A 19052-nucleotide genomic window follows, 5' to 3' on the forward strand; every position below is an offset into this window, starting at 1 on the left:
AGAGACGAATTCATGCATTTGTCTCCAGTCAGACTTCTGCAACGGCCTGTTCACTGGCCTCTCGTCTAAACGAGCTGTTAGACAACTGCAGAACATCCAGAACGCTGCAGCTCGAGTCCTGACCAGAACCAGCAAATACGACCATATTAGTCCAGTGCTCCGGTCTCTGCACTGGCTTCCTGTCTCTCAGAGAATAGACTTTAAAACAGCTCTGCTTGTGTATAAGTCATGGTACAGCTGTATGAACCGCCTCAGGCCCTGAGATCCTCAGGGAGGGGTCTCCTGGTGGTTCAAAGTGTCACCACCAAACACGGTGAGGCTGTGTTTCAGTTTCATGCAGCAAAATTCTGGAACAGCCTCAGTGAGAACGTGAGACAGGCCTCAACCCTGACTGTGTTTAAATCCAGGCTGAAAGGACACCTATTTACTGCTGCATATGGTCATTTATTATGTTTTAACTCATTTTAATATATCTACCTATACTTATTTTTGTATGTAATTGTTGTCATCTACATGAAATGTGCCACAGATAAACTTGCCTTTCCTTGCCTTGCCTATGGTTGTGTAGTCTCATGTGCACATGTAGGCATGTGCGTTTATCTAAATAAAACAACTTGAATCAAACACATATTCTGTAAGAAATGCAAACAGAGTGTCCACAAAGAAAACCCAAAAGCAGGTGCTCCTACAGAGATACAGAGATTCGCTGTAACTAGAACTATATGAGAGAAAACAGTGATATTGAATATTGTGGTATCATCGTTGCAATATTCCATTCATTTACAAAGACGTTGTAAGCAGTGATATTGTTTCCCAAATGGTCCCAAGCAGATTCTAACCAGGCTGAGAGGGAGCAATTTCAGTCAGATGGAAGTAAGTCAGTGTGTTATTTGACATTGTACAACAGTACAACAAAGTAGTGTTCAGGTGTTAGTCCTGAGCCGCTGCAACTGAGCCGCGCTGTCACTGTGTGTCAACCTGACCAGCATGTTTTTGGAGGTCGGGGAAACTGTAGCACCCGGAGGAAACCTGGCTGCCTTCAGTGTCCTCTAATCCTCTGAAACGGTGCAGTGCCTCCTGGGTTTGTCCCTGTTTCAGAGCATGGTGTCCTGCACTGGTCAGCTCCACCTCCCCCTGCGCAGCTCCCTCCGCTCCACACCAGTCTTTGACCATCTGAGAAGAGCTTTGCAGTTAATCTGTTGCCTCAAAGGCCCATTAATAACAAATAATATATGACTTTACATGGGTTTGTAAGGACTTTTATTATAAACCATAAGAGCGCACCTCCAAGTGTCACATCCTAATCTTTGACCTTTAAGTGCCACCAGGAACAGGGGCTAGACTGGAGCTGAATGAAGGAAGTCCTAAAGCATAAATGACAGTCCTGCCGAGCAGCTCCCACAGACTTTCAGACTTGATGAGTCACATTTTAGATGCACCACATATTCTTTTTGTCCACGTTGAACAGGCGGGGGTTAAGAGGTTAGATGCTTTTTTGTGTAGCGTTAATGTAATGCAGTCATGATCAAGACCGTCATTTTTATCGTTCTGAACAATAACTGTGCTGTGAAACTTGCAGAAACTGACTTTACACGGTGCTGTGTTTGAAAGAGTTAAATGAAGAATAACATCTGTTTGCAGATAATGTATCGCCAAAATGTTACAAACTATGAACTGGAACTTTACGTGACTTCGACTGAACGGTGTTTTCTCACATTTATGTCTTTTGTCCTGATTTAACCCTTTTATCAGTCTCTGTACTGATTCACACAGGCTGGATCTGGATGTGTGGAAGTTATAGAGGGTAGGTTTCCACCGCTCCAGTCAAGCCCTAACAAAATGGTGAGCAGCACTGGATAAAAACATCACACAAACTTCAAATATGACATGTGGAAAGTCGACGCCCTGTGGATTTCAGGGATGTATCACACGAGGGGAGAGTGAAGTCACAAACTATACTTCAACTGACCCAGAGAACAGACGCCTCAGCTGGAGACGACCAGGCAAAAATACTTCTCATTTCTGTGTTCCACGAGGACACATCAAAGCTCAGATAAGTGTATTTAGTCTCCTGTCCGGTCCTGTGCAGTATTCAGTAGTGTACTGAGTATTCAGTAGCGTTCTGAGTATTCAGTAGCGTATATAAAGACAAGGACTGGCCTGAATCGGTGCAAACACTAAGAAAACTTTTCCCACAGACGCCTCTCCTCACTTTGTTTGGCCTAAAACGGTTCAATGTGCACAAGCCTGGGCTCCTCCTGGATCAGCATGTGGAGATCCTCATGAGAAAACCCTCAGACAGGATCACATCTGAGGGCACAGCGCCACCGTGTGACCGACACGGGCAACTACAACTGTCCTAAACTGGTTTGTTTTTCTGCCAGTGGATAAAATGTGTTTTGTTCTTCAAACAAACAGGACAAAAAAAAGTGACCCAAAAAAGTTTACCCAAATCTTAAAGCTTCTCGACTGGAGCATACAGACCAGTGTGACACCTCATTTGAAAGCTAAGATAATGATCAGAACTTTGTTGTCATATTTTTTGTAGTCACATTTGGGAAGTGTTTTTGTTGTGTTCTCGTCTATTTGACCTCTTACCCCCCCCACCTTGGCTGTACCCAAATCTAAAAGCTTAAAAAAAGCAACAGAAGAGCGTCAAAATGGTGAATATGAAATTCTTCCATCAGGAAGACGGTACAGAGCACACAGGTTCAAGAGCAACAGATACACGCTCTCATTTCTCCCCAACTCTGTGTCTCTTCTAAATAAACTGAAGGATAAAGAGCAGGTGAAGAGGCGTCAGAACTAAGATGAACTCAATTGTTTTATTTTGATGTACTGGTTGCACTGACTTACTGAATTGTTTTATATGAATGGTTGTACTGTATGAGTGACAGCTGCGGGCAATGAGCCCAAGACAAATTTCCTCATACTCTGTCTCCTTCCAGTGGAGAAGTTTTTAGATTTGTGTAAAGTCGAACTGGAGAGAATGTGCTGGGTTCAAGCGGGGGTAAGAGGTTCAAACATATCCACCTGGAGAGACTCTGACAGGAACAAGCACCAAACCTCTGGACCAAGAACGCATCGAAACAGGACATTTGCGTTTACTGAAGTGTAGTTTTGGTGTTTGCAGACACAGGGCAGGGGCTGATGTTAACCTGCGGCTCCACAGTAAGTGCTGTTCTGAAGTAAGCTCCTTTCTTCTGCCTCCCTCTAGTGGTCATAGCACGATTTGACCGGCCCTCATTTAAAGTTTATCCTAAATAAAAGTCATTTGCCTCCTGCTCTGTTTCCTTTACTCCAGAGACATCATTCTTCATCAGAAAATGTTTGTTTGTTCAGGTTTGTGAGATAAAATGTTTCCTTTAAAGTCGTGAGTTTGTTCTGAACAGCATCAGACATGAGCTCTATTTTAGAGGCGATGCATAATTAATAGTTTCAGTCATAGGCTGCGACTGAAACCGTCAAATTACAGCCTCTAAGCACTAAACACTAGCAACTAATCCTAATCCGTCCTTACCCACGGGAAGGGGAAGTGACATCACCAACAGCTGTTTTTCTTCTTCTTTAAAGTTATTGGTGGAGTGCAGGCCAAACAAAAGCGCTCGTTGCCCCCTACTGTACAGTGTCCAACAACAACAACATGGTGTCAAAGTAAAGACATTTAAGGAGAAATAAAATCCAAATGAGCCATACATTTCCCTTTAATCTTATTTTTTCTCAACAGCTGCTTCATGAAGCTACAGTATCAACCAAGCTCCTGCTGCGTCATACAGGGAACGGACAGCCCTTAGCAGAGGGCCCCAGACCCCACACTCCCGGAGCACCCCCCACAGGGCACCACGAGGGACACGGTCAAACGCCTTCTCCAGATCCACAAAACACATGTGGACTGGTTGGGCGAACTCCCACGAACCCTCGAGCACCCGATGAAGGGTATAGAGTTGGTCCAGTGTGCCACGACCAGGACGAAAACCGCATTGTTCCTCCTGAATCCGAGGTTCAGCTATCGGCCGGATCCTCCTCTCCAGCACCCTGGAGTAGACCTTACCGGGGAGGCTGAGGAGGGTGATCCGTCTGTAATTGGAACACACCCTCAGGTCCCCCTTTTTAAAGAGAGGGACCACCACCCCGGTCTGCCAATCCAGGGGCACTGTCCCCGACCGCCACGCGATGTTGCAGAGACGTGTCAGCCATGACAGTCCTACAACATCCAGAGACTTAAGGTACCCAGGGCGAATCTCATCCACCCCCGGAGCCCTGCCACCAAGGAGCTTTCTCACCACCCCGGTGATGGGCGAGCCCACCTCCGAGTCCCCAGCCTCTGCTTTCTCTCGGAAGATGTGACAGTGGGATTGAGGAGGTCCTCGAAGTACTCCTTCCACCGCCCGACGACATCCCCAGTCGAGGTCAGCAGCCCCCCACCCACACTGTAGTGTTGGTGAAGCACTGCTTCCCCCTCCTGAGGTTTGCCAGAATCTCTTTGTTGTTCTGAATGATTACAAATGTAAATGCACTGTAAGGTACACTGAACACTTGTGTTCAGGTTAGGATATTAGAACAGAAACAGTAACGCTTTTCACAAAATGCTTCTAAACTTTTGATTTGGAGCAGCTGATGCCGTCCTGCAGCAGTAGCTCTGGTAACAGGAAGGGCATCAGGATGTTCAGTAACATCTTCATTACTGCTGTTCCTGTCATCAGTGCCCTCACTGCTGCTGCTGCTTCATTCACGTTCATAGGTACTGCATGGATGTGCAAACAGACATCAAGGGAAAACATGCCTTATTTCAGCCACAGTCTAGAAGAAGAGGTATGTCGTAAATATGCACCAATAGGAGTTAACGGGAGATTAGTCATTACAATTTGAGTAACTCAAGTTAAAAAATGCCAAAACTCCCCCCAAATAAAATATAGCACCAAATCAAGTTGGACACTGGTATGAAATCTGCAGTGAAGTTAATGTCGACAAAACACGAGAGAATGAGGGAGAGCAAAGGAAAAGGAAACTGACTTCTGCTCTGTGGCATTATTGCTTTTTTTTCAGTTTTATTTTGCCAAAAGTAACTCAGAAGTAACTCAAAGTGTAACTCAGCTATATTTTTGAAACAGTAATATGTATAAAAACGCATTACACTTTTAAAACTGTAACAAATATAGAATATATCACAATTTTAAAGTAACATGTCCAACACAAGGAAAGAGTACTGCTAGTTCAAAGTAATGCTACTCGAGTAGAAATGAAAATGACTGTGTGTTAAAACTACTCCAAGAAGTACAGTTCCTTTTAAAAGTTGTCACATACTTGTGTGAATGTAACTGAGTAGTACCCGCCTTTTGGTTTGAGGTGGAAGAAGTACTCTGATGTAAAAGTACGAGTTGGACAGAGTTAAATGTGAGTTGTTTTTCTGTGCTGAAAGAGCCGCTGGTGTTTTCATCAGGACCACTTTACTGCAGCTTCACATTCACCTGGACCACAAGCAGGTCAAAAATCATTTAGGTCTCAGCCAATAATAATATTTAGTCGAAATGTTTCACTTTTATATAGCTCCTTTCCTGTATTCTGTGTGTTTGTATTGTATATTGTATTATCTGTAAGGCACATTGAATATGCTGTAAATAAAGCTCTTCTTTTGTGGCTAAAGTAACGCTGACCAGGCCTTGACTGTGAAGAGAACTTCAGTCTCGATGAAATGTTTGATGCCACTGAAGTCAAATATCAAAACCATATTACACCGACATAGGCCCACTGTGTTCCTCTATATGTATATTTTCACTTTAGAAAATAACAGTGATTTGTGAGGGAAATGAGTGCTGGTGCAGACAGTGGAAGGAACAGTTTCCTATAATGACAGGCCTCCCCTGTGAGGAATAACAGCGGTGTCTTCTCTGTCATCAGTGTCCCTTAAACAGTCATTATGTGAGGATGGAGAGAGTCAGCGTCCACATGTCCCCACGGTACGAGCAGTCGCCCCTGGACATGTGAACTGAGGTCATAGCAGACTGAGGAGGGAGGGTTCCCAAACACAGCTTTGACCTTTGACCGGCCCGGCACCTGAGGGGAGATGAGACGCTTTAGCTTTGCTGGTTATTGTGTAAAATCACTATCATATAAGTACAATATTTTACTATTTACACACATTTGGGAAGGTTTTCTATTTGTTTGCATCTTCAAAAATCATGTGTTTTAAAAGATGTCGGTTTTCTATTGGGGTTCATTTTAGCCCAAGAGTGAGGTAAAGGTGAAATTAACATTAAATTCCTGTTTCCCATTAGCAATTTTATGAGAAAACAAATAAGATCATTATAGACACTTTTCTTTTCATGCGCACCATCTGCAGATTATGACGTTTTGTCTCGACAAAAACCCAAAGTAATTTACTGTAATATTTTGTTTTGTTTAATGAGCTTAAAACAGTGTAATGTGATATAAAGCAGTGAAGCAATACTTATAATGGCATACTTGAAATGGTTTCTGCTTTTAAACCGTAATTCCTTCATTGAAAATATTGACCATAAAAATCTAAAAGAAAATAAGACGGTGACAGAGAAGCACTAACAATCCCCAGATCATGTTCCCATGTGGAAGAATATGTTTCTCATCATTGTGTAAAAATAACAAAGCAAATCGCCCTCTCTCTCTCAATGTGAAATCTCTACAAAACCTTATGTTCACTTTTATTGGGTTCATTTGTTCACGACAAAAAACTGGACTAAGGTCTGGACTTTGCCCTGCAAGTTTTTTCTCACCAACAAAATGAACGAAATCTCCTTAAATTCAAAATTGCTCACAAGTTTTACCCTGTCAAACATTTTCTCAGCAGATTTGAGAAAGATGTGTGGATCCCATCCAGAAACTGTTTCTCATCTATTTTGGACTTGTTCAGTAATTCAGAAATTTTGGAAAGACGTCACCTGACTTCAGGGGCGGACTGGGACTGAAAAACAGCCCTGGACCAAATGAACACAAATGCGACACTTCCACAAAGACATAACCTCTTACCACCCGCCTTTACCGAGAGCATTTTCTCCAGTTCGGCTTTACCCAAATCTAAAGGCTTCTTGACTGGAGAGCAACACTGCAACGCCTCATTTGAAAGCTAAAATCTAGAAAAGTGACGGTAACTTTTTGTCACGTTGTCGCTGCATTTTTGTCATGGTTTTGTTGCTTTTTGCTGCTTTTTCATTACTTTTTGTTGTGTTTTTGTCACTTTTTTGTTGTGTTTTCGTCTCTTGTTTTTCTTTTCTTTTTTGTCGTGTTCTTGTTGTTTTTTCATCGCTTTTTTCATTGCTTTGTCGTCATGTTTTCATCACATTTTGTTGTGTTTTTGTCACTTTTTTGTTGCTTTTCCAGCACATTTTTGTTTTTGGATGCTTTTCTTTTAAGCTTTTAGATTTGGGTAAAGCTTGGTTCCGCCCGGGGTAAGGTAAAGTGAGAGGCCAGACCGGTGGCCCTTCTGTGCTCTTCCAGAATGGACATATGGCCAGTCCGCCCCTGCCTGACTTAATGAGTCCTGACAAGATGTTTATTGTTAACCTAATCATTATTTTGTCAAAATATTATATTGTGTAAACATGCAAACAAAAACCCAGTTTGTTTTTATGTTTTTCACAAATAACTTGATATGTAAATTAAAAGCATTGAACCATGTACTAACAGGAAGGCAGTTAACCGTTGAAATCTGGTCACGATTATCTTTATTTTGTTCATTTCCCTTCCCCCTGGCAAGGTTGATGTATTTTGGACAAATGACCTTTCATGTTTCGTATGAAATGTATGAGCTACATTTCCCCCCAACGAAACTCATCTAAACTCATCTTTTTCCTCGCATTACTGCCACGTTGTCGTCCCTTTTTTTCTCGTCATACATTTTTATCACTTTTTGGTTGCATGTTGCAATTTTGACTCTTTTTTTTCTTCAAGCTTTTAGATTTGGGTAAAGCCAAAATGGAGAAAATGTGCTCAGTTCAGATGGGGGTTAAGGGGTTAAAACAAAATAAAATAAAATAAAATAAAATAAAATAAAATAAAATAAAATAAAATAAAATAAAATAAAATAAAATAAAATATGTCACGTGCCAACTCTATCTCCAGCCCGCTAGAGGCGCTACAGCCGCTCCCGCCACTGCACAAACTCAGCGAAGGGGAAGTCACGTGACATTCCATCATGGCGTCGCTCTCCTGAGTCTGAGGTGTTTCTTCTCATGGATCTATAGCTTCTTCCTGGCCGTGTTTCTGCCCGCCTCCAGGGGACCCAGCCCGGGACCAGCATGCAGAAGATCAAGTCGCTCATGGCCCGGCAGGTGAGCGCACACAGCGGGCCTCTGGAGCACTGCGGAAGATAGCGTTAGCGTTAGCATTAGCATTAGCACTAGCACTAGCAGCACTGACAGACAGGGAGATGCTTCTGTATGTTGTCATCCTCTGACAGCTGTGCGTTTACGCTGATCAATGACCCGGACAAACCAGCCAACATCCCGGAGGGCAATGCTTCTTCTTAGTGATGTTCTCTTAAAGGGAGACACTGCAGGCAAAGGTCAAATCTGTGCGTTTTTAAGTTCTGTAGGTCCCAGATATAAACTTTCACCTGGACACAAAGAACTGACGTCAAGAATCAAGCGCTTTATTATTGCACCGAATCTTCGTACCTTTGTATGGAGACAATGTAAATCGAGAGACTGTTATTGCATTTTGAGGAAATGAAACTATAGTAAGTAAGTTCAGGTGTTAGTCCTGAGCCGCTGGGGCCACCTGACCAGCATGTTTTTGGAGGCTGGGGAAAACGTAGCACTCGGAAGACACCCGGCTGGCAGCCTGCAGTCTCCTCTGATCCTCTGAAATGGTCTAGCGCCTCCTGGGTTTGTCCCTGTTTCAGAGCGTGGTGTCCTGCACTGGTCAGCTCCTCCTCCTTCCCCTTCCTCCTGCGCCGCTCCCTCCGCTCCACAACAGTCTTTCACCATCTTCTGCAGTTAATCTGTTTTATTCTCCAGTGAACGTCCATTAGCCAGAACAATGAGGGGGATCACCGTGTCGTCACGTCACGCAAATGTATTAAATAGATATTATTAGTTGTACGGCGGGTCAAAACGTCGTTCACTCACAGAGCATGGCATCTGGGAAAAGATCGGTGTTGTACAAGATCGGTGATTTTAATAAACAGCTCTTCAAGCTCGGAAAAATCAGCTGTTTGTCCACCAGTCACCATCCGGGGAAAATCACGGAAAGAAACAATAACCACAATCCTCCCTGTTGAAGGCATGTGTGGCTTAGCTGTGAGTCTTGCCCGGATACCTCCTCCTTTGTCCCTTCCTTGTTTCCTGTAGCTTCTCTTGTGATGCCTCCCCTGTGCTGCAGGTGTGGGGGCTCGTCAGTGTTTCAGAAGACGAAATGTGTAGGTCTCAAATGTCTTTAGCTCATAAGCCGCTGTTTGTTTACTTTACATTGTTTTCTTCTCTCACTTCAACACACGCTCACTGAAATGCAGAATTATTCTTGTTTTTTTTGTTTATTTCCCCCCTAGTAACAATACCTAAGTGGGAACAAACAAGATGTCCGAAACCCTAAAGCAGTCTTTTTAAAGAATAGCGTCAATTTAATAAAGTATACCCATTCATTTAAACCTGGATCCATAATTCATTATCAGAAATTGCTTCTGTTGCTACAATTTTAGCCACATTATATGACATTTTAGAATACCAAACATAAAAAAGCATAAAGGTAACAAGATGGAACAATGGAGGGAGGACTTAAATATAAACTGCTAAAATTCCCTGAAGAATCCCATGCATTTCATGTTTATAACTCCTCCATTACTGGATATTCTGTTGTGTACAGTGGACATGACATTTTGCAATAATAAAAAGTGTAAACTCCTCCTTCAGGTGTCAGGGAAAGCAGGTAATACACATTCAGGACGAGGGAAATGCAAACACTTCAATATTTGGGAAATAAGCTAATAAACACACGGATAAATAACATCGAATATGAATCAACAAAGTAGAAAACGTTCCATGTGTCGATGAGCTTGGTTTGTGCTGGTATTGACTGTCCTCTGGCGCCATCTAGAGGACCCTTGGAGCTACTGGCAGTGGTCACCTACTTATGATTACTTTGGATGTGCCTGTCTTTCAGTTAATTTCAAAATATGTCTAGCTAAATAAATAAATAAATAATAGTATTTTTGAGCAAAGTTGCTGAAAAAAAAACAAAAAACAGCTGGACTTCCATTTGTACCTCGCCATTTTGGAATGTGTGTTTGAGGCTTTTGTGTTTGCTTTTATTTTAATTTTTTTGACATGTTCACAAGTCTTTGGACGGCCTGAAGAGTCCAGAGCTCTGAGTGACTTGTCCGTCCTTTGCTGCCGTAGGGTCTGAAGAGCCCCCAGGAGAACATGCCGGACCTCAGCCCCGTGGAGAGCCTCAGGGTCCCCAGTCAGGTGAGCTGCACTCCTGCTTCTCATTAGTTCATAGTTTTTGAAGAACTTCTGAAATGATTAAGAAAACGTGAGCATCTAGGGACCTGCGATTTGCAATACTCAGGGAGAATGTCTGTGATGTTAATCCTGTGCGAAGGCGCCGTGTCAGTGATTTACTAAGGAAAAATTCCCCGCAAATGACCGACTATATTTTGCTCCGAGGTCCTGTGATAAAACTAATCCAATGTGAACAGGCATGTCTGTGATTTGGACAGAAACGGGAAGGATCCGACACGTGATTAGGCTTTTTTTGTTTCCTGTGCGCATTTTTATTTACTTTTGATGAAGAAAGAAAAAGGCATTAGAGAGTTTGAACCGGTGGTTTGGTTAGGCATAATTTTACACTATTATTTTGACAAACAGCGTTGTAAAAAAACCCCACACTGAGCTGTTTTTATCTGTCATTAATTCACCTCTCATTACATTCGTTTTTTGTTGAGATTTATGCCAGTTATTTTAATTAGGAATAACCAGAGATTGCAGAATAAATTGAGCTAAACTAAACATAATTTCAGGACACAATCATGAAACATGAATTTTGCAACTCATGCGTAAAAGTCTCAAAGGACGAGTTACTCAGAGCATCGTCTGCTCGTCGATATTAAGCCTCAGATTTCAATATAAGAAACAATACAGCTGTAAGAAACACAGAGGGTGAGTGAAGAAGAAGAAGATCTTTATTTATATAGCGCCTTTCACAGACATGTAGTCACAAAGCGCTTTACATGAGACAGTTGAGTGGGGAGATATTCAGCAGTTCCAACGTCATTGATGCTCCCGAGTCGGTGGCTTATCTTCGCCTCTCCCTCCCCTCTCTCTCCTCTCCCTCTTCTCTCTCCCTCCTAACTCTCCTCTCCCTCCTCTCTCTCCTCTCCCTTCTCTCTCTCCTCTCCCTTCTCTCTCTCCTCTCCCTTCTCTCTCTCCTCTCCCTCCTCTCCCTCCTCACTCTCCTCTCTGTCCTCTCCCTCCTCTCACTTCTCTCTCTCCTCTCCCTCCGCTCTCTCCTCTCCCTCCTCTCCCTCCTCTCTGTCCTCTCTCCCTTCTCTTTAAAGTCAAAATGCAAAGAGAAGCCACGCGGTGTTCTGCATGTAGATGCGCTTTAGAGAGAGCCAGGCTGAGTTTGTCACTCCAAGTACACAACCAACAACGGTTAAACACCTTTTTCTGAGAATTGTCCATGGTAAAAGACTAAAGCATGTTCACAAGTTCATTCAAGTGTAAGTTAATTTACAAATGAACTCAAAAAGGAGCGCTTTGACGTCATATCCAGGAGATGTCTGTAAATTTCAACAAGAATCTTAGGCTTCGGTTATCCCGTGTGAAAAGCTTGATGAAAAAGGGCTCGAAATTGGGACCATTTTAGGGCGCACTCACACTTGACATCCGAACCGTGCCACTCTCCAGCTCGTTTGAGGAAAGGCCTGGATGGCCTGGGCGCGGTTCGGATGGACAAGTGTGAGTGCGCCCTTAGTCGCATATGCTCCCAAATTGAAGCCTTTTTGATCTAAAAATAAAATCACTCGCATGTTTGCAGGGAATACATCATTCATAAACTCACTGGGACTGGGGCATCTCTAAAATGACGCTTGAAACGTCTGTCCAACCCGTACGTGTCCTCGTGCAGCAGAGTGAGGAGAGTGAAGGTGCTGAGTGAGGAGACTGAAGGCGCTGAGTGAGGAGAGTGAAGGCGCTGAGTGAGGAGACTGAAGGCGCTGAGTGAGGAGAGTGAAGGCGCAGAGTGGGGAGAGTGAAGGTGCAGAGTGGGGAGAGTGAAGGCGCAGAGTGAGGAGAGTGAAGGCGCAGAGTGAGGAGAGTGAAGGCGCTGAGTGAGGAGAGTGAAGGCGCTGAGTGGGGAGAGTGAAGGCGCTGAGTGAGGAGAGTGAAGGTGCAGAGTGAGGAGAGTGAAGGCGCAGAGTGAGGAGAGTGAAGGCGCAGAGTGAGGAGACTGAAGGCGCAGAGTGAGGAGAGTGAAGGTGCAGAGTGAGGAGAGTGAAGGTGCAGAGTGAGGAGAGTGAAGGCGCAGAGTGAGGAGAGTGAAGGCGCAGAGTGAGGAGAGTGAAGGCGCAGAGTGAGGAGAGTGAAGGTGCAGAGTGAGGAGAGTGAAGGTGCAGAGTGAGGAGAGTGAAGGCGCAGAGTGGGGAGAGTGAAGGTGCAGAGTGAGGAGAGTGAAGGCGCTGAGTGAGGAGAGTGAAGGCGCAGAGTGGGGAGAGTGAAGGCGCAGAGTGGGGAGAGTGAAGGCGCAGAGTGGGGAGAGTGAAGGCGCAGAGTGAGGAGAGTGAAGGCGCAGAGTGGGGAGAGTGAAGGCGCTGAGTGGGGAGAGTGAAGGCGCAGAGTGAGGAGAGTGAAGGCGCTGAGTGAGGAGAGTGAAGGCGCTGAGTGGGGAGAGTGAAGGCGCAGAGTGAGGAGAGTGAAGGCGCAGAGTGAGGAGAGTGAAGGCGCAGAGTGGGGAGAGTGAAGGCGCAGAGTGGGGAGAGTGAAGGCGCAGAGTGGGGAGAGTGAAGGCGCAGAGTGAGGAGAGTGAAGGCGCTGAGTGAGGAGAGTGAAGGCGCAGAGTGAGGAGAGTGAAGGCGCTGAGTGAGGAGAGTGAAGGCGCTGAGTGAGGAGAGTGAAGGCGCTGAGTGAGGAGAGTGAAGGCGCAGAGTGAGGAGAGTGAAGGCGCAGAGTGGGGAGAGTGAAGGCGCAGAGTGAGGAGAGTGAAGGCGCAGAGTGGGGAGAGTGAAGGCGCAGAGTGGGGAGAGTGAAGGCGCAGAGTGAGGAGAGTGAAGGCGCAGAGTGGGGAGAGTGAAGGCGCAGAGTGAGGAGAGTGAAGGCGCAGAGTGAGGAGAGTGAAGGCGCAGAGTGGGGAGAGTGAAGGCGCAGAGTGGGGAGAGTGAAGGCGCAGAGTGCTGAGTTGTTCCCTCGTATAAATACATGCACACCCGAGAATGAGCCATTGGAGAGCAGTGTCTGATTATGGCCAGATTTCAGTCTCTGTCTCTGTGGACATTCAGCTCTAAAACATTTCAAAGGGATTGTTTGATTGAAAAAAGAATCCCTGACAAATGGAGCAGTGCAGTAATGGTTAGTTTTCCTTTGCACTGACTGTGTGCTTGTTGCAGGAGGAGATGCGTGAGCTCCGGGAGCAGCCTCTGGACCCGGTGGCAGAGCAGGAGGTCATTGACAGCATCGAGGAGGTCTACTTCTCCACAGACTCCTTCGACATGGTGCAGTACGAGCTGGAGGTCAGTGCGGCTCATAGATGACGGGAGTGGGAGTGTTTGTGAATGCAACATAAGGGAATGAGTCCAGTGCTGCCTACAGTGTGACTACACAAAGATGACATTTAAAGTGTGTCATGTCTGACTAAGGGCTCCAGATATCATTTTGACTCATAAAAACAAGAAAAGGGGGATTCTAAACTATAATACGATAATAATATAAATATAGTAGTATAATAGTATACAGAGCAAACAGGACTTAGTGTCTTAATGAGTTTGAGTCTTCAGGGTCACTACATCTTCTCTCCAATCCCCATGCTCCAGGACATATTTAAAAGAGCCTTGATTATAAAACCTGAATCGTGGATCTAATGTCAGTCTGAATACTTTCCAACAAATTGAGTCTGGACTGGAGCGGGACTGGATTTGGGAGTGACTGACAGGGTCTCGGCGGCTCGCCCGTGTCCGTGAGCAAAACTGTGAGATCTCATTAGGCTTATCTGGGAAGAGCTCTATCTGAAATGAGAGTCCAGTGATGAGGAACCTCAGCGAGTGAGTCTGTTTACCAAGGCTCCTCTCCGCTCAGTGATGGGGCAAATGGAGTCTCCTCAACCCTCTGTCTCCCAGCAGGCCAAAACACTCAGCCACTACATTTGTCTGATTATTCAAAGCTGAAAGACCCTTGACTCACTATGCGTTTTCGAAATGAGTTTTTCAGTAACTATACGACATGATTCCTAATAAAACACAAAACAGAAGAGAAGACCGTATGTTCTTGGTGATACAAATTGTAAAAATCATGTATCAATGTTGATGTGCTCACCAGCAGGTTTCTGAACTGTCCTTTCCTGTCTGTTCATGGCTCTATCCCTGTGTGTTAAACAGAAGCTGCCTCCTGAGCTGAACCTGCAGGAGCTGGAGCAGTACAGGGACACGCTGAAGAGGCAGCAGGCCGCCGTGAGTCTGCATTGGATATAAACTGAATCAGGCGATAGGAAGGACTACCCTTTAAAGTTTTCTGTAATGTTTATGCATGTCTCTGCAGGTGTCTAAAAAAGTGGCCGACTTGATCCTGGAGAAGCAGCCGGCCTATGTGAAGGTACACACTGAGCTTCTGTCATCTCTTTTAGAGAGACTAATGAGCACCTGAATATAAGCCGCACCAACTGCATTTTTTTTTTTTTTTTTTTTTGCATATGTTGGCCACACTTGTCTCTAAGCCGCAGGTGTCCACGCTGTCACAGAGCACAGTTATGAGTAGTTATGAGTTCTGTCTCTGTGGCCACTCCCTCCACTCTGAAGCACTCTGGAGACGTCAATCTGTACGGACGAGTACATTCAAAAGTTGCAAAAGCTTCATGTCGACCTTAAATAGATGTAGTTTGTGTTTTGTGGCCCCTTTCCTTCCTTTCCTTTCATGGCATTAGGATTCTCCCCACCTCTGGTCGTGAGCCATTCCCAGAGAACATTTCTTTGCACAGGTTTTAGTTTTAGTCTAGTTGGTTTATTTAATCCTTAAAACAACAAGAGTCTGTTGGAAAATCCCATATTTGTAGGGATTCAAATTGAAAGTATTTTCTGGGTTGTAATGAAGTTGGAGTTTGGATGGCAGTTTGTCGGGGTGAGGGCGCGTCCGATTGGCCTCTCCCTGAGTCACTGTGGCACTTGGCATGTGTCTGTCGGTCAAAACTACTGTTAGACCTCTGAGTAAAGCTTGGCCTTGTGATTTTGTGCTCCGTGTGCTCAGGAGCTGGAGAGAGTGACAGCTTTGCAGACCAACCTGCAGCTGGCAGCCGTCATCTGCACAAACGCCCGCAGGTAAGTGCTCTGGTGACATCAGGGGTGCTCTTCACTCACAGCTCAGACCTATCCGTGTGGGAAGTTAGAAAGTTCCGGGTTCAATTCCCACCTGGACGGGGCCTTTCTGTGTGGAGTTTGCATGTTCTCCCCGTGTCTGCGTAGGTTTCCCCTACCATTAAAAACATGTACAATACTCTGGGGCCAGGACCCCTGAAAAAGAGATTCTTAATCTTAGTGGGACTTTCCTGGTTAGATAAAGGTTAAATAAAATGTGAAAATTGTGACAAATAAATACAGATGATAAATATTGAGCCCAGAGATCTATTGTGTATCTGCCATGTATCTGTTTATGAACAATCAGTTGATGTGGTAATTATCGTGACAGCCCTAACTGATTATGACCATTATGAAAAGCTTTTTGAGTTTTTTATTAAATCTGGGCGTGAAGCTCGTTTTCAGACAAATGTCCGTGGCCTGTTGTGCGGTGTGCTTCTTTTGCCTCTGCCTTTGGTTTCAGTTGTTTTTCCTTCTGTGTGTGTGTGAAGGCAGCTGGGCGTGGCCAAGGAGGGCTTCACCGAGGCGTGTCTGGGGCTGCTGGCCAATCAGAGGAGGAGACAGCTGCTGACCGGCCTGCTCCAATCGCTGCGTACCATCAAGACCCTGGTACAGCTCGCCGCGCTTTGCCATCCACAGTCTGAGCCCGTCAGGAGAATATTCACACCCACCGTAGTCTCCCGTCTGCAGCGCTGAGCAGGCCTTGGCAGATGGTGGAGCGATTTTCTTTGTGAACAACTCCATCTGGAGCTAGTATTTGGCGACTGTAGAGTCTGTCTCCTGTCACCACACAAGGAGCGCAGATGCTCCATTTGCAAACTGTAGGCTTCTCCCATAAGGGCTGTAGCTAATGATTATTTTGGTAAGGGATTATTCTACCGATATATTATACGATTCATCGATTCACGGCTTGGCTGTGAAAGGTGTTTTTAATCACATAAAGCGAAAGTGGCGCTGCTTGAGGATGCGTTGATGGGAGTGTGTTGTGCAGCTCTGCTGTTAGCACAAATGTCTAAACTTTAAGCTATTGATGTGTTGGTCTACTGGTTTATTCACACGTCTTTCGAATTATTAAAGTGCTTATTGGGCGATTTATCCTTTAAAATCCACTGTTTATCTGCTCACAATGCAACAAGTGGAATCCTGGCTCTGAAGAGACTGGTCCTTATGTGAAAATGCTCCCCCTCTTTTTTTATTGTTGTCACTGAAGCGAACGCCAGAACCCCACCCTCACCTATGGTCATGAGATTTGGGTCATGACCGAAAGGACAAGATCGCGAATACAAGCGGCCGAAATGAGTTTCCTTCGCAGGGTGGCTGGGTGCACCCTCCGAGATCGGGTGAGGAGCTCAGTTACCCGGGAGGAGCTCGGAGTAGAGTCGCTGCTCCTTCACGTCGAAAGGAGCCAGCTGAGGTGGCTCGGGCATCTGTTCCGGATGCCTCCTGGTCGCCTCCCGCGGGAGGTGTTCCAGGCATGTCCTAGTGGGACAAGGCCTCGTGGAAGACCCAGGACACGGTGGTGGGACTATGTCTCCGAGCTGGCCTGGTGTCGCCTCGGGGTCCCCCCAGAACAGCTGGAGGAGGTGTGTGTGGACCGGGAAGTTTGGGCATCTCTGCTGAGACTGCTGCCCCCGCGACCCGGCCCCGGATAAAGCGGAAGAAAATGGATGGATGGATGGGTCACTGAAGCGTTTTTGTCTGGTCACTCCCCTCCTGCCGTTCGACCCGTGACTTTATATCGTCACACATTTAAGTTACAACTTGTGCGGCGGCACATGAAAACAAAGCCTGTGATGTCCTGCGTATAAATTATCTTTGAGAACTTAAACCAATGCATTGGAATCTGTACTGTACTGATTCCGGTACTGTTGGTTTGACAGTAAGGGAGCCGCAGAGGGGGCGGGGCCAGAACGCAGAGTCCAGATGTTCCTAATGAGCTGGTCCACTGGGACAAAGCTAGCCTGTCACCCAGACAAGCCCTACAGGAGTTCATTAATAATGGACTAAGTGGATATTGTTTATGTGTGTTGTGTACAGTGTTTTCAATCATGTCTAAGTAAGGGATCCACGACATGAAAGTAACGGTTTGGTTGAATTGAAGCCTGACTAAAACTCTCCACAGTCTGCACCAGTCAGATAGATATTATTCATCTTAAAAGGCTGTAAATGTTACATGTTTCTATTTGTGTGAATTAGTTAGAGTGAAATCCATTTAGCCTATTTTTTGTGACTGTGAACCCTAAAGTATTTGTCCTGAAAAGAAGCTGTGTTGTGTTTGCAGCAAAGAACAGACGTGCGGCTCAGTGAGATGCTGGAGGTAAGAACTCTCTCCTCTTCTACTCAGACTGGACTTTACCATTTTACCTGCGGGTTAGGGCTGTCAATTCATCAAAACTGTCAATTCAATGTGAGAATTACAACTGACAATTACAAAAATCAAACTGAGAAAAGTCTAGTCTCTGTAGTCACAAATTCATTAAGTCTATTGTGACCTATATTTACACGAGTGAACCGGAATTTCTACTCTAGTATGGATTCATTTTCATGAATAACTGACACATTATATTGTGCAGTACCTGTATGTAGTGCTGTCCAAAATATTGTGTTATTAAAGGGACTAGATGCAAGTTGGTCATTTTTATACTCACTACTGCCACCTCAGGTCATACGCGTAACTGCACTTTCTGTATAAAGCTCATGCATGACCTTAAAGGATCTATATCCTGCTATTTTAGCCATTCCAAAGTTAAGTATAGGCATTTATATGAATGATTGTACCTCTACCGCTATTGAGCACTCATTTTTGTGATAAATATAAATGTTTTCAGGAGGTATTTTTCAAACCCGGAAGACACAACGCTTCGATTCAGTTAACTCCGCCCCCTCTCTCCGCACATACTTTACCGTAATATGATATAAATATAAACAGCAATAAGTGAAGATACTTCACAATGCAGTTATAAGGAGTTGACATCTGCAACACAGCTTCTTAAATGGCTAACACACATGCTAATATGCTAACACACAAGCTAACCCGCGTTTGGACTGACTCACCCTCTGCTCCATCGCTGTTTACATTGTGGGACTCGCGTTGGTTATAAAAGTGAATCCACTTTGATTCTGGCGAAGGTTCACCAAACATCCATCAGAGACAGTCACAGAAAAACAATATTTTGGTGATAGTCGCTGAATCCCGGAGAAAAAAACAGCTTCTGAGAGAGTGGCCTCTTCCTGAAAAAGGTTGAATAAACTCCCATCCTTGTAGCCAAATGCGCTTCTTTTTCTCCGTGACATTATCGTTAGGTAAGAATAGAGAACAGATGTCCAGAATAAGTTGCAAAGAGCTCCATCTTCAGCTGCAGCGCAAACATGACTGATCTGTTCCGACGCTCAGGGGATGTGTTTGTTTTGGCCTCAGCTGACCTGGAAGCACCTCGACACATCCTTTTTTTTTTTTTTCTCTTTGCAACTCTCTTACGACAGAAATAATGAAAAAGCTGCCGTAAGCATAGAATTAAGACATTAC

General features: G+C 44.9%; 1 protein-coding gene across 1 annotated transcript in view; it reads left to right on the plus strand.

The window, feature by feature from the left end:
* Nucleotides 1-8149: 8149 nt before the first annotated feature.
* Nucleotides 8150-19052, plus strand: part of vps50 (VPS50 subunit of EARP/GARPII complex) — a 105852-nt gene continuing 94949 nt past the window's right edge. The window contains exons 1-8 of the mRNA XM_079570538.1: nt 8150-8303; nt 10368-10436; nt 13574-13696; nt 14558-14629; nt 14718-14771; nt 15420-15490; nt 16018-16135; nt 17808-17843. Coding sequence (XP_079426664.1) covers nt 8271-8303; nt 10368-10436; nt 13574-13696; nt 14558-14629; nt 14718-14771; nt 15420-15490; nt 16018-16135; nt 17808-17843 — 576 coding nt within the window. The 5' untranslated portion in view covers nt 8150-8270. The remainder of the gene's footprint in view (nt 8304-10367; nt 10437-13573; nt 13697-14557; nt 14630-14717; nt 14772-15419; nt 15491-16017; nt 16136-17807; nt 17844-19052) is intronic.

The sequence above is a fragment of the Gobius niger genome (assembly GCF_951799975.1).
Source record: "Gobius niger genome assembly, chromosome: 14".
Taxonomy (NCBI): domain Eukaryota; kingdom Metazoa; phylum Chordata; class Actinopteri; order Gobiiformes; family Gobiidae; genus Gobius; species Gobius niger.